At 36.2% G+C, this 15,441-nt stretch overlaps 2 protein-coding genes across 5 annotated transcripts; both read right to left on the bottom strand.

The window, feature by feature from the left end:
* Positions 1 to 945: 945 nt before the first annotated feature.
* Positions 946 to 4,587, bottom strand: LOC143635574 (uncharacterized). 4 transcript variants are annotated; one of them, XM_077103373.1, is made up of 7 exons: positions 3,565 to 4,587; positions 2,208 to 2,351; positions 1,856 to 2,123; positions 1,698 to 1,782; positions 1,514 to 1,626; positions 1,148 to 1,411; positions 946 to 1,075 (listed from the first exon to the last, which is right to left on the bottom strand). In XM_077103373.1, exons 1-6 carry the CDS (start codon positions 4,585 to 4,587, stop codon positions 1,299 to 1,301), a joined length of 1,746 nt encoding a protein of 581 aa, XP_076959488.1. In that variant the 3' UTR covers positions 946 to 1,075; positions 1,148 to 1,298. The 4 variants fall into 4 exon arrangements, with proteins under 4 accessions (XP_076959488.1, XP_076959485.1, XP_076959486.1 ...); XM_077103370.1 differs by having other exon boundaries at positions 1,856 to 2,351; XM_077103371.1 differs by having other exon boundaries at positions 946 to 1,411; positions 1,856 to 2,351.
* A 184-nt stretch (positions 4,588 to 4,771) lies between these two features.
* Positions 4,772 to 7,786, bottom strand: LOC143635573 (uncharacterized). Its single transcript, XM_077103369.1, has 2 exons — positions 5,620 to 7,786; positions 4,772 to 5,524 (listed from the first exon to the last, which is right to left on the bottom strand). The coding sequence occupies exons 1-2, from the start codon at positions 7,088 to 7,090 to the stop codon at positions 4,773 to 4,775; spliced, it is 2,223 nt and encodes a 740-aa protein (XP_076959484.1). The 5' UTR covers positions 7,091 to 7,786; the 3' UTR covers position 4,772.
* Between the last annotated feature and the right edge of the window lie 7,655 nt (positions 7,787 to 15,441).

Raw genomic sequence — 15,441 nt, 5'->3', positions numbered from 1 at the left:
ACAACTCACCTGGTTCCTATTTTGATTGATAATATCAATATCAACATTATTTAATAGCATATCAAATTGAAGCCATAGATTTTTGTTACTGAAACCCTAACCAAAACAATAGGTCACACAAACAATGAAGAAATAAAAAAAATACATACCTGAATCGTGATCGATAATGAAATTGGTAACCCAAATTGATGAAAAGAAGCCGAATTAGGGTTCACACCGCCGCCACCTAAAATCATGAATCCGACAACAGTGACGACAGCAAGGCAGACAGAGCATGGTGCGAAGACGGTAGAAAAGCAAAATCACGATGGTCGAACGAAGTGGTGGCGAGAGGCATTGGAAGATGATATCCAAATCTATTGGATGGAGAAACGTTTACCTGTACAACAGGAGCTGCAGCATGTACAAACACTCAGCTTGCAGTTTTTGTCTATGTATAATATGTAAGTGTTAATGAACTGAAAGTGTACCTGGTTCTTCTTGCATTGGCCTTTTTGCTTTTGGGTTAGGGGTTGTTGGTTGCAGGGGGGTTGTTGCGATGGTAGCAGTGTTGTCATGAGGATGAGGGTGTTGATGGTGTATGTCAGATGTGTCATCGATCTTGTCAATGGTTATCAATCTGTTACGTCTAACACTCAGCTTGAACTTCTTTAGAACACCTACCATTGCAGAGATCTCAGGTGGCAGAATTTTTTGATCAACGTATCCTTTATCCACAACCATTTGACGACACTCAATGTTTAACGTTTCTGCCACTGTTTCATTGAATATAACGACATCAGTGATGCCTGTGTTGTCCATGATAGACGCATTGAGGCAGTACCTGTGATGTTTTAAAAACTATAATTAGTCCAAAAATGTAGTACATAAATTTTGTTGGTTGTATATGTCTTTAGGAGGGTTTCTTACAGGAATTTTGGTGTGATGTTGTCATGTTTCGACATGCGAATTTTGATGTGTCATTATCCTCTGGGTGTAACGGCTTTCGACACATTGAGCATTGCGCATAGTACCAATTGCGGTAGTTGAATATCTCTTTGATTGTAGCCATGCATGAATAGGTCTTACGTTCGTTCTGTATAAACATTACTTTATGATTAGTTGAACAGGAGTTGGTATGATATTGTTTTGTTGAGATGTTTCTTACCATGTTATCGACTGATGTGGTGTTAAGGAGCTCGTGGATTGTTATTGGAATTCCGTCTTCGTCTTGTGGTGCCGCTGTTGGTAGAACCTTCAACCTATTTTATGAATAAGGAGTAATTAGGCAAAGTTTGATTATATCATGTATGTAGAATTTATTTATTTATTTTTGTTTCAGGGGTGTATATGTCAATGTATAGCTTAGTGTTTGGAGTTGTTGGGTTGACAGTTACCTTTGTTAGGTAAGTGGAATCCAACTGTTTGAAACCTGTCAAAAACATTTAAGGTTATCATTTACGAATTTTCATTACAGAATAAATGTCATTTTAGAATACAGGTATTGCAAAATCAATTTTGACAGCATAGTTACCATCGTATTCTGTTACTCTAGTTGCTGTGATTGCCAATATATCACTAGCTACTGTTGTGTCGTCAATCAAGTTGATTTTGTCAGGCCATAACGTTATGACTATTGGATTGCCACTGTTACAAATCAAAGGGGTTAGTGACATGAATTTGGCGGCATTATGCCTCATTTTTTTGTATGTTTTAACCTGATGTCTGTTATGCGGATCTTTCTGAGTGTTATGTTTGTTTTTGTGTCTGATAGTTTGTTGCTGACAACACGTCCGATGTAATCTGTAGTTGTTGAATAATGTGTTAGAGTAACTTCAGCTATCTTTAAACGAAGGTTGATGCAGATGATTGTTACCTGTGAGTAAATTCCAAGACCCGAGACGACCTTGAAGCTCTTCATAACGGGCAAAGTTGAAGTAGGTAGTTGGTATGTTATCATTTGAGGTCGGCACAATCCTTGTCTTTTTGCCTATTATGATTGAAGCCTCGTGTGGGGTTATTGACATGTACTTTCTTGATGAAATTGATATGTAGTTGCTGATATTGTAGCATGACTGAATCTTAATGATGGATTCAAAGTGTTGCTCGTCTTGTAGGTCTGCTATTACCTCGATTGCATCGGCCTGCATGAAGTTCAGGTGGTTGTTTGTTAGAATAGATTGATGATTAGTATATATAAATGCAATAAAGTATTTTTTTTTACTTACGTTGCACTCAACAAATAGGTAACGTAGTTCTGGTCGCTTGCCTCTTGATATCCACTTCTTCAACACACGAATTGTTATCAATTGTGGGCTTTGTCGTGCTTTTATTTCAGAGAGAGGTTTGCTGTACATTTTTGATTCGGTAGCCTGTGCTATTGATTTGGTAGTAAGATTAATACAGTGATCTATATGACAAGTGTTTTTTGTGTTAGCTTATAATAAAGACTATTAAAATGAATGTGAATGTATGAAAATAATACAAAAAATAAGTTGCTTAATTGTTGGTGACTATGTACATAAGCATCTCAATGTGATTTATATTAATCGTTGTTGTGTCATTATCCTATAAAAGGGGCTTATGTTCTCCTATAAAAGGGGCTTATGTTCTGCTAAAGACTTTATAAGCATTGTTTGTATGTGTATGCAAATATTAATGTAATTTTTTTTTGTTATCATGAGCATGTATTGTTGATCTCTTTAGAAAGTTAGAATAGACGATATTTTTGGTGACGTCTTGCTCGTCATCGCTTTCTGGAACTATTAAAATTTTTAGAGACTCGGGTGTAGTAGCCCTTGACAACGCAACATACAATTGTCCATGTGCAAGTACAGGATGTGGAAGGTAAACGCCTATTTTGTCTAATGATTGCCCGACTTTTATTTATTGTCATTGCATAACAAAGCTTTATAGGGAATTGTTTTCACTTGAATTCAAATGGCAACTCTTTGTCTTTATGAGAGAGACTTATTTTTGGTATGTAGAGACGTCGGCCGATAAACTTCCCTGTCATTATTCGTGCCTCGATTGTTGTTGGTAACAGTTGTGTAATGATAAGTCTTGTGCCATTACAAAGGCCGTCATTTGGATTTAGATTTCTTAGAAGTATAATGGGTGCATTGACCTTAAGCTCAAGGACGTGTGGTGGTAGACTATTAATGTTCAACAGATTCAGATACTCTACCGGGTATAAAGACTCGTTGTCATTTTGATCACCTGGTTGACTAACGATGGAATCTATGCTGATATATGTTTTTGTCGTTCCAGGTGTCATATTAAGGACTTTTGAATTGATTCCATGAACATGTTCATTTGTTGGAAAAACAATAGCCTTGGTTGACAGTGTTACAGCTGTGGGGTTTTCCAAAGTTTGTTCGTCGTATATAAATTTGATAAGTTCTGTTAGTGCATTTTCTCTGTACGGTATCAAGTATTGTGATGGGATTTTTATTTTTTTTGTGTTTTGTGGTTCGTTAATGTCTATTGTTCCTACAACTCCGTCTCCTACAGCAACTAACCATGATGATACTCTGCAGTGAGATTTGGTCTATGAAGCCGCATATTTTCTGTCAATTTGAATACCTTGAAATGTCTCCAAAGGTAGGATCTAGGTAATGAGGCCGCCAAAATTGTTGTCTTTGAAGATCTAGATATTATAGGTAGGGTCTGCCTAAAGTCACCTCCTAGTATCACAAACTTACCGCCGAATGGTTGACCAGAGTTGTTGAATAAGTCCTTTAGTGACCTATCAAGTGATTCGAAACATTTTCTCTCATTCATTGGGGCTTCATCCCATATAATGAGAGATGTTTCATTGACTAAATGAGCTAGCTGTGTGTTTTTTTTTATATCGCAAGTCGAGTCATCAGTCATATCCAAGGGAATTTTGAATCGTGAGTGAGCTGTTCTCCCTGATGGCAATAACAATGACGCGATTCCAGAAGCCGCCACAGCTAATACGATATTACCGGTCGAGCGTAATGCAGCAATGATTGTTGTCCATAAGAATGTTTTGCCTGTTCCACCATGACCATATACAAAGGCTAGCACTTGCTGATTCGATGAAGTGGCAGACATAACATGTTCATATATCAACCGTTGCTGTGGGTTTAGACGTCCTAGAGAGGAAATATGCTCGGAGGCCAGTAATTGTCGATCGTAATTTCTTTCATCCATTAGCGACTTGTTCTGCAGCCGTTGTAGCATGTTGGCATTAGGCATAGGCAAACCGTAATTTGCTAAAGATTTGGCAGTTGGACTCGAATGAAGTAACAATTCCAACTCATATAGGACATACTCTTTGAGGTCGTCTTCATTTGCAACACCATAATTCTGTCTTATGTCATCTGTCATTTTTCTCCAATGTTGATTCCATAGTTGAAGAGGGTCTGAGATTTCACAATACAAAAGCATTTGACTGAATAACGTACGTAATTCTGAAGCTGTTGCCCAATTTGATGCCTCTTCAATCATACATGACCACTCTTTATCATCACCGAGTAATCCCAATTTCTCACACGCTGCACGAAACGTTGGGTAAATTTGGCCGTCAACTGTCCGTATGCAGCTGTACGATCGACAACCTCTTTGGTAACCCAATAGCATACGTAGATAAAAGGTTTCCCCATAGCTTGGGTGCACATATATAAGTCTCCCTATCGCGGGAGTTGTGTTTAATGATCTCCTGACCCAACTCTTTGATGATGCTTTCCATGTATACTCCGTAAGATAATCGACATAACGAAGATGACGGCCACGTTCCTCAAATTGATTGTTGCGGAGCCACTCAGTTAATGTTGTCCGTCTATTGAATGAATTCCCAACAACATATCAAGAAGATCATTATCTCTAAAAGTGATATTTTGCATATTTTCCAAATGAACAGCCAAGGTTTGAACAGCGGGATGCCTATCATGTATAAGAAAATTCAAGATCCTCCATGATGCCTCATGTGGGCAAATGAAACGACCATCAAGGAAGTTTTGGATTTCATTGAGCCGTGATAAGTCATCATGTTGGGTAGGGTTTGTAGGAGCAGTTGTTTTGGTGATCGTGTATTGGATACGATCAGCACCTTTTGATATGTACTTGAATAGGTACTTAATAAGCATGCTCCAACCACAATACTCAACATTGATGTGGGCCATGTAACGCAGACACAGAGATCGATTGTATGGCCCTACATAACCGTTGTCGAGTTTGACATCATTCTTAATGGCAGTGAAACCATTTGAACGTCGTTTATAATGTACATATCCATTGTTGTTAAATGATGTTTCTTGTTGGTAATCTTTGGGAAATTTCTTTGAAAAACTGCCTAAGGACATACACGGTGATGTTGGCCTTAATAAACCACATGGTCCATGCATCATAAGATCAGTAACAATCTTATACAAATGAGGATCATTAACAGGATCTGGTATCTCAGCAGATATGTAACTGTCAATCTCACAAGCATCTTTTATCCTATATGGTTCAGTTACCCATAAAAGCAAATGACAGTGCGGAAGTCCTCTTTTTTGAAACTCAATGGTGTATAGATCTAAGATAAAAGGATAATGAAAGGAATGTCAACATAATGTGTGGATAGTGTTAAACATAAATGAATGTAAATGTGTGGTCATAGCAAAGAATTACCTGCAGCCACTTCACCAAATGGTTTGTTGTTTTTTAAAAAGTTGATCAATGATTTGACTTTTAGCTGGAACACTCTAGCAATACCATCAGGACGGTCTTGTGCTTTTAGTGATGGAAATTTTGACATGTATCTTTCAATCTCTGGCCAATTAACATTACATGTGAAGGTAATGAAATATTGAGGAATACCATGTATTCTGCATATGGCCAAAGCATCTTGGTAATGCTTGTACATGTATCGTGGGCCACCGGTGAATGAGGACGGCAAGAACACGCGTTTACCGACCTCACGACCTTCTGTATCACCACGTTGAACTGCATCGTATAGACCTTGGAGAAATTCATTACGAAAGATGTGTTGGTTGTGTCTTATATAGTCTAGACGGTTTTCTTCAATACAAACATAAGCGTCAACAATGTACTGTTGTAGAAGACGACCTCCCCTCAAAGGCAACGTGTATAAATTTGATCGATCATGCAATACGTAACTGTAGTACATGTTGATTGTCATTCTTTTGTGTCGTGAACCGTCCGCAACACGCAACGATAAACTTGGTGACCATCCGCTATCACCATAAGGGAACAATAACGGATATTGCAATGGCATGTACAATTTATGTAATTTAGATATCCTTTGTTGACCATCATACTTATGCCGGATAATTATGTCTAACTGATGACACGTTGGATCACCATCAGACACTATAGCGCCGATAGATCCGGCAATAGGTTTGCCGTACGAACGAACGTTCGTTGACCCATAAAGGCATATGTTGAAGCATGGCATATTAGTGGAGGAAATGAGATCTCTAGCTGTTCGAAAGAGTTTAACCAGTTCATTGCAACTTTCTAATATGCTTAACAGGAGGCGTACTATTTCAGGTTTTAGTTTGGACTGATTTTCGTTACTGAGTGCATGAAGTCTATTTGAGATCTCGTTCTCGGTGTCATAAATGTACATTTGTAGGAATCGAGGTCGCTCATTAGGGGAGGGACAAAGAGACCCAATCCAGTGGTGAACCTGACCCGCAATCTTGAAAACATATGGACCAGAGCCCCGGTTAACAGTATTGTCAACCTTAGCACCAAAAGAAGTCATCGAGAACATGGAATTGTAAGCTCTAATATTCTTCATAAAGTCTCGCTGCTCAAAAAGATGTATGACAGTGGTATAAGGTCTTCTAGGTAATGGTAAAGCCACAAGTCCACCTTTGCAGCACTGATTGTACTTAGGACGTTGAGTAGTAGAGGTCGACACAATTCGTTCGTCATACCAAAAGATAGCACCACAAAACTCACATATCCTATCACAATCTCCATTGTCAACATAGAAATAAGTCAAAGATGAATGACGCAGTAACGTAGATCGGTTTGCAGCCTGCCTCGATGATTGAGAAGGGAAATTATTGCGTAAAATAGGTATGTCGGAGGTTACTTGAGAATCAATACGTGCCCTCTTACGTCGTGACATGTCACTTTAAAAGTGAAGTTATAATTATTATAAAAACAGATAGAACTAACGCCTAGGGGAAAAACATTTTTTTACCAGGTAAGGAAAGCCCATGCAACCTTAAGGAAGAAACCGTAACGTCAAGATTCATATACCTAATATAAGTAAATATAAAGCAACGCATAAAAAAAAGTGTAGAACACATACCTTAAACCAAATGCCGACTAAAATTATTCAAAGAAAACCAACAACAGATGAAGTCAACAGCATATGATAGATGCTAGAGTGGCAACACAAAAGAATTGTCGTTAGCAAAAGTTTCAACCACAACTGTAACAAACATAAACAAACAGAAGGCATGTTAGCTATCACGCAAAGATACAACTGGATACAACAGGTAATTCCAAAAAAGAGAAAAAAAACATGTATAGTAACCCAATTTTTTATTTCAAAACGATTTTTACAAAAGGCCACTGTCAATTGTCATACTCAAAAGGTGTTATGGTTTTCTTTGTGTTAACTTTAAACAGATATGTTGTTATTTATGATATTTATTACAAATAACGATATGCCTAAAAAAAGATCTTATGATCAGTAAGATGATTAAATGGTGCTAATTTTGATTACTGGTTGCTCAATATACTACCATATAGAGGTGGGTAAATAAACCGGTTAACCGACCCGATCTGAAAGCCGGACCGAAACCAAGCAGGCTTGAAACCGATTATGTAGAAACCGGTTTGGAACCGAATGAAACCGTCAGTTGGAACCAGTTTCTAATTTTGTCCATCGAAACCGGTTCCAAACCGGGTAACGGAACCAAAACCGGCCAATACCGGGCAAAGACCAGTCTAAAACCCGACCCGAAACCGAGCGAAACCCGAACAGAGCGTAACATGGTCAGAGACCGGTTTTAACCCGAACCGAAACCGATCATAAACCGGTTTGAGCTTTTGTTGATCAAACCAAACCGGTTTTGAGTTTGTAACCGGTATGTGCACCTCTACTACCATATATGGATGAAAACAACAATTATGGTCGAATAGGTGTTTTTTTTCCAATAATTTTATGATAGTAAACGATGGAGTCCATAATATACATTATTTTAAAAGTATAATGGTAACATCAATTCATTCTAAATGCATATGATCACCTTACAATGGAACAAATATATAAAACATAAAGCAAAACATGGACTATGTACCAAAAGATATTTTGATTAGGGATGACCTAGGTATTAGTATCGATAACGAAATTCGGAAATATTTGGTACTGAAATGTTGGGTGCGGTACCGGTATTTCGTGTAAAGTTTTGGAAATACCGGTACCGTAATGAACCGTACCGCTCCTGAAAACTCAAAACTTGGTATCGATTCGGTACCATACCGGTTACCAACCGATACCCGTAACGAAAGCGCTCATCCCTAATTACGATACATAAAACATCAATCACAACGACTTTATATCAACAAAGAAATCAACAATTAAAACTACAACTGATTTATTGTTATAAAGCATAAACAAAAGATATTTGATTTTTGTATCCATACAGTGGGGTGATTTAAAAGTTAAAAGCTTTCATAAACGACATTTATGTGGACAATGTAGCAGTGTTGTGTCAACATTATATTTCTCTGTTTTTATCAGTTTAAATAGTTTTTTAGATTTCCTGAAGTGTCATAAAGTATATAAAAAACGATCTCGTATAGTTATGAAAACAACAACAATAAGCAGATACCTGCAAGCAAGAGAGGTTGATCGATTGACTCCAAGTATGACAACGTACAATTGCTGAAGAACTATATAGGTAAGAAGAGGAGAGGGAGGCGGTGTAAATGAAAATATCTCTGACAAAATAACTTCTCATGGTAATATATATATAATAATAAATAACTCTGAGCTATACATCTCAATAATAAAACACATGATTTAAATATTGATTGCTACAAATTAACTACAAAATTAGAAAACACATAGTTAACTAGGGAAGTCATATATAAAATAATGGAAGCTAAAAAAACAGCATACAAGGGGACCATATGTCCATATGAATTAAAAGCAGGGCCGGATCAAATTTAGTTTTCTTTGGAGTTCCTTTAGTTAATTATCATTTTAAATAGGTCAAGTAGACATCATACATTCACATATTTCATATTTGAACCTCATGAGATTGTATAAATGAGTATAGTTAATAGAATAGGCTAGCATAAGTCACTCGAATTCATCACTAAGCTTATACTTATTAACTACAAATTACATCTTGATGATTTTATAATACCTAAGCATATGACATATGATTGGCATGGCATTAATACCGGTACCGGTTTCCGCCACGCATCATCATCACTAGCCACCATAAATGTGGTAAAGCAAATAACTGATTTTCCAATTGAACCATTTGGCCTGGTTTCAAAGAATTTTAATTAATTCATATCTATTTAAACAAAATTCAAATTGAATATAAAAGCCAAAGTGTACCTACACGCTTGATAAAAAAACTGGTTTATAAATCAACAACTCAGAAATCGTTTCTGAATCGATAAAAAGAAAAATCTCGTCAACAATTTTGAACAAAATTGGAAAGCAAATTAATAATCAGAATGAACAAAGCAAAAAATTGATACTTTTTTGAAGCAGAAAATAATATCAGATTGATGTTCTTTAAAATTACTGCAAAATTTAGCTCCAAATGTGGTGATTTGGTAGGGGTTTTTTAGGGCTTGAACAGATCAAGGAGAAGATAACGGAACCTGTGAATTAAAGCTGGTTAGGGTTTTGGAATTTGGAGTGATAATGTTTAGCGCCACTTTCTTTTTTCTTTTTTTGGAACTACCCTCCTTTGTATTTTACATAGTATTTATTTTATTTTTAGCGCCTATATTTTTTTTATATAAATATAAGGTAAACTTAGAGTGAATACGCCTATTATTTTGAAATCAAGTAGGGTGTATCTTTTGTTAATTAATATCATATTTAATATGGCATAAAATTTTCAATTTATAAAAACAATAAAACTCTGTCCATAATTATGAATTTTAAACACAAATATTTCAAGGAAGTTTAAATTAGAAAATACGTTAGTTGAAACTCGGGAAATTAGGAGTGAGCATAAATCGGGTAAGATTCGCGAGAACTGAACCGATGAAACCCAGTTATTTACAATAAGGCCGGTTCCCGAATCCTATGAATAACACTAAACGGGTCAGGCTCGGGCATCACAAGTCTGACATGTTTGCTCACTCTACATGTAATACAAGATCTATAGAATGTTTTATTTGAATAACAATAAAAAAAAGTTAGATAAAATTATTAAAGTACAAAGCACGAGAAGAGCATTAAATCTTACCCGAAATAATGGAGAGAAAGCGGCTAGTAAAAAAAACCAATGTCGTTAGATAATGGCTATAGAAACCAGGTCATTAAGTTTATATAGTTAGAAAATACATGTCAAATACCAAAAACGGGTCCGTGTCTTGCACCATTTTTTTTAGAATTCTCAATTTATTTTTTTAAAAGAAAAAAAAGAAATGTATATTATTATTATTGTTGTTGTTGTTGCTGCTGCTATAATACCAACAATATAAATATCATGTATAAATGTAACTGAAACGTAATGATTACATCGAAACAGAAGGTAAGCGGGCAACAATTTGTGTCACTACCATTTTGGAATCCCCCCCCCCCCCTCGGAAAAAAGGGTTAGTGTAAACCCTTCAAAATTTTCTCAATTTCGTTAATTTTATAGTTTTATTTGTTTACTTGGGTCTTTTTGGTATTGGGTAATGGAATGGACGAGAGAATGGGATGGATGAGGGAATGGAATGGACAAATGAATGGAATGGATCATTACCATTTCATTGTCTTGTTTGGTTACCATATAGAAAAGAAGGAATGGAATGAATAATTATTTTTGTTGTCAGGCAGGCAAAAAAAAGAAGGAACAAAATAAAATTGGCTGTAAGCGGTGGTAGATTTAGTGGGTGGTGGTGGTGGGCGATGGTGGCGGTGGTAGTGGTGTGAGTGGGAGATGGTTAGTGATGGTGGTTGGCAATGGTTAATGATGGTGGTTGGCGGTGGCAGGTGGTGTGGCGGCAGCATTGGTGGGTGGTAGTGGTGTTAGTATTGGTGGGTGGTGGAGGCGACGTTGGTGGTTGGCGGCGGAATACAGAACGCTATTTTCATTCATTTGTAATGTTCATTTCCATTCAACCTCTCATTCATGCATTGTAAGGCCCCGGTCCCGGTGCCCTACATTAGCGTTGGATTTACTCATAAACACATTTCTAAATAACAGAGTGAATTAAAACTTTCGCGGAATGAGAATAAAAGAAAACCATTCATTACAACCATTTATAACTTGTCTTTTAAAACATAACATAAAATATAGTATCAAAACGTCATGACAAATATTCAGATGCCAGCCTCTTCAATCCTGCCATGTGTCCCCACCAAGCCAGCTGTCTTAGTCTATTTACCCGCGTGCATACTAAAAGTCAACTACGCTGAGTGAGTTCTAGTTAATCGGACAACATACAATACATCCACATACTTACATACATACGTATACATATTACGTACTTAGCCTGTTACCTTTCTTTCGTTCATACATACATGCTTCCTTTCTTTCTTTCACACTTTCATGCTTTCTTGTTTTAACTTACTTATACATACATAATTATCTCTTCGTTTTAAAGAGCATTTCGCCCTATAACATTCGCGGATATTATTAGGGTCTGCAACCACGTAACCTTCACATATATTATTAGGGTATGCAACCCTATAACCTTCTCATATATTATTAGGATTTACGACCCTGTAACATTCGCATATATATTTAGGGTATGCAACCTTGTAACCTTCGCAAATATTATTAGGGTCTGAAACCCTTTAAGCATACCTCCATACAACCATACATTATCTTCTTTATATTTAAATTTATGTACTTTCACACATACACTTAATCTTTCTCATATATCATTCATACATCATTCGTAAAACAATAACATATCACACTATTACCTGGCGGTACATGCACTATCCGAAGATCGTTCACGCATCATCATGCATTCATTCATACATAAAATCATAGAAGACATACACTTACCACTTAAGGTAAGTGTATTAACTAATCACATCGAGTATGCACATCCCCGGAAACATAACAAGGAAATGGGTCTAGAAACTCACATGAACTCGGTTCCTTTCAGAGTTAATGGTAACTCCTTTCCTTAATGAGTGCGGTTAGTTGTATAACAATTACACGTATGAATTAACTATCCCTAACCATATCATATTTCTAGTTTAATATAGCCCTCAACGAACAGGGGTCTGGGGGCAGCACCCCTGGTAGTGGGATTCTAGGGGCGGCAGCCCCTAGCAGGGTCCAAGAGGCAGAGCCCCTGGCTGGGGTTAAGCTGTCAAGTCAGCTTGGAAAAATTTTATTACCATTACTAGTCCTTAACAAAATTTCATTGAAATTCCTAAACTATTATTTAATTTTCTAACTCATTCGTTATAGCGAATAGCATTTGATTAAGCCTCATTTGTTATCCCATTCGTTATAACTAATGGTCTGATTCGTTAAGAAATCTTCATTCCGGCCTAAGTGTCATTCGCTATGCCATTTGCTATGACAAATGCTCCCATTCGTTATGGCAAATGGCCTTATCTGAACACAACGAATGACTAAGGCCATTCGTGCTTTCATTGAGACGAATTTAAGAGTCATTCATTAAAGTAGCACGCGAAGGTACTTATAACAAATGGCTTCATTCGTTGTCTCCTTATGACGAATGAACGGATCACGAATGAATAAGGTCATTCGTGATTCCCATAGGACTAATGAGGGGTTCATTCGTTATCAAGACACACGGATGTGCCCCTCCATTATGGCTGTCTAACGAATGTCCAATGTTTCGTTCGGACATGACAAATGTGTAACAGTCTTATCCAAACTTTGACTCAGAGGTCAAAGTCAAAATCTTCAAGAACACAAAACGAGTCAACATGAATTAGATTTGCAATTGAACCTCAAATCTCAACGAAACAACATGAAATTGGTATCAATAGGCTCATATTCATAGCGCCTACAAACCCTAATCATTCAAAAATCCCAACATCGAGTTTAAATGGTGTGTTTGATTGATATATGTTACGGCTTCCTTATACTAACAATTACCATATTAAATGTTAACATACTTTAACATGGATCATCACGTTTGATTCAATTGACCATACTCATACAGATCTGTTAGTGAACGATTTTGCGTCTCGAGTCTTTGTATTTATGTTTTGTATTTATTAATGAAAGAATTATTATTATATAAGTTAGTTCGTTAAGAATTACCTAGTTCGTTAAGGATGTTTATCGAACTAGATGTTAAGTTAAGTTCCCTCCTAATTCGTTAAGGATGTTTAACGAATTAGGGGGCAGTTCGTTAAGTTTATTATTCATTATTTGTAATGTAACGAAGTGGAGCTAGTTCGTTATGGAATGTGTAACGAACTAGACTCCATCTTCTATATATAGAGGTGTTCCTCCTATGTTTAATTTAAGCATTGATTTAACGTATTGAACTACTGCCAAATTGTTCTCTCGATCAATCCTTCAAACGACTTATTCTATTACATAATATATACACATATTACAACTAATACTAATATATATATATATATATATATATATATATATATAATCAATAACCTATAAAGAGTAATCTATGAACTAGATCCATATTAATCGTGTTTGGATCTTAGATCTGAGATATGAGACATTTTCAAGTGGTATCAGATCTTTCGGGGTTCGATTGCTCTTGATATAGTACTTTTAATTCGTTAATTGAAGTAATATTAAGGTTATTTTGGTTTTTATTAAGATCCGGTTAAATTCATCAAATTAAGTGTTTAATTGATTGGATATGGATTGAGTTTGGTTGGATTGTTGTTTGATAAGGTATTGTGAAGGTCTGGTTGTTTGGGATTGAGTATTGAATTGGTTTGGTATTGTTGTTAATTTGGATCTGAGTATGGCTGAAACAGGGTATTGAGCTTGGTTAAATTGGATTTGGTATTGAGTCAATTGGTAGACAAGATGTTGCGATTTAGTTTCGTGTTGAGTTTTTGAGTAGTTTGATAGGTTATTTGAGCGATTTGGTGTGGGATTGAAGGTGTATTACGGATTTGGTTTTGGTTGTGTGTGTTCTTCATTTTCCATATTTATGGAAAAATGATGATGAATATTTGAAGATCTTCATCATCTGTTGAAGATTCGTCTTCGTTAAGCAATTCGTTATCGAGATTCGTTAACTTTAATCAATGCGTGACTCAGTTCGTCATCTTTTAATTCGTGATTAAATGATTCGTCAGACACGTGGTCTGATTTGTTAATCTCATATCTAAGAAACTTTTGCCACATGGCAATAGTTGTCAGAGTTTGTTATAACCGTTATAACAACCTGATTCATTATAGTTGATTCGCTATCAACTGTAGCTAATTCGTTACCTTAATTCGTTACCTTGAATCAGAGATTCGTTACCTTATTCGTTAAGTTAACTTTGTGATTCGTTAAGATTTCACTTAGTGATTCGTTACTTGATTCGTTAAGTGAACTCAAAGATTTGTTATCTTGGTTCATTACATTGATTTTGGATTCGTTAATCTGATTCGTTAACCTATTTCGTCAAACTGATTAGTCAATTTGACCTGATTCGTTGACTCAGTTCGTTTGATAGTTCGTTATAATCTAATTCGTGTGACATTGTTCTTGGTTCGTTACCCTGATAACTTTCAATTCGTTATAATTGATTCGTTATTTTAGTTCGTTACAAACATTGTTCACAGTTCGTTATACTTACTGTTCCAAGTTCATTAATATATTTTCAATTTTAGTCCTTCAAGTTTGATTGTTTGTTACTTATCAAGATGACTGGTTTGTACGCTTTAGCTTCTCAAAACATACTCATGCAACAAATGTTACAATTGGACACTGAAATTGGATCCCATTCCAAATGCCCTCGATTGATGAAATTTAGTGACTTTGCTAAATGGGAACCTCATTTCCATGCTCATCTGGGTTTTGTTCACCCTGATTGTTCTTATTGTCTGGATGAAGTGTATACTGTTCCTATGATTAGAGATGAAACAATTGGATTCACACCTAAAGCCATCTCACAATACTCTCAGGAAGAAAAGAAGGCTTTGGAGATTGAAACGAAAGCATACTCAGCTCTTACAATGGCGTTACCTGAAAACATATTTCATAAAGTCGGTAGCATCAAGATATGTGCTACGTTGTTTCAACACATTCGTATAAGGAGTATGGGTAATACTGCAGAAAGCAAGAAGGTGATGTTAAAGTTTCAATTTAGAAATT

This window comes from Bidens hawaiensis, unplaced genomic scaffold, assembly GCF_021521415.1.
Source record: "Bidens hawaiensis isolate Kalapana, Puna unplaced genomic scaffold, B.hawaiensis_p1.1 tig00007577_1, whole genome shotgun sequence".
In the NCBI taxonomy this organism is placed as follows: Eukaryota; Viridiplantae; Streptophyta; class Magnoliopsida; order Asterales; family Asteraceae; genus Bidens; species Bidens hawaiensis.
Note: the sequence above shows the minus strand (reverse complement) of the source record. Positions and strands in the feature narration are given on the sequence as shown.

Excerpts from the sequence above, each read along its gene's own strand:
- LOC143635574 (XM_077103371.1), bottom strand. The coding sequence starts at position 4,587 with ATGCTATTGGGTTACCAAAGAGGTTGTCGATCGTACAGCTGCATACGG. Across the intron at positions 1,783-1,855 it reads GTCTTGGAATTTACTCACAG|ATTACATCGGACGTGTTGTC; the intron begins GTAACAATCATC and ends CAACAACTACAG. Across the intron at positions 1,627-1,697 it reads ATCCGCATAACAGACATCAG|TGGCAATCCAATAGTCATAA; the intron begins GTTAAAACATAC and ends GATTTGTAACAG.
- LOC143635573 (XM_077103369.1), bottom strand. The coding sequence starts at position 7,090 with ATGTCACGACGTAAGAGGGCACGTATTGATTCTCAAGTAACCTCCGAC. Across the intron at positions 5,525-5,619 it reads ATTTGGTGAAGTGGCTGCAG|ATCTATACACCATTGAGTTT; the intron begins GTAATTCTTTGC and ends CTTTTATCTTAG.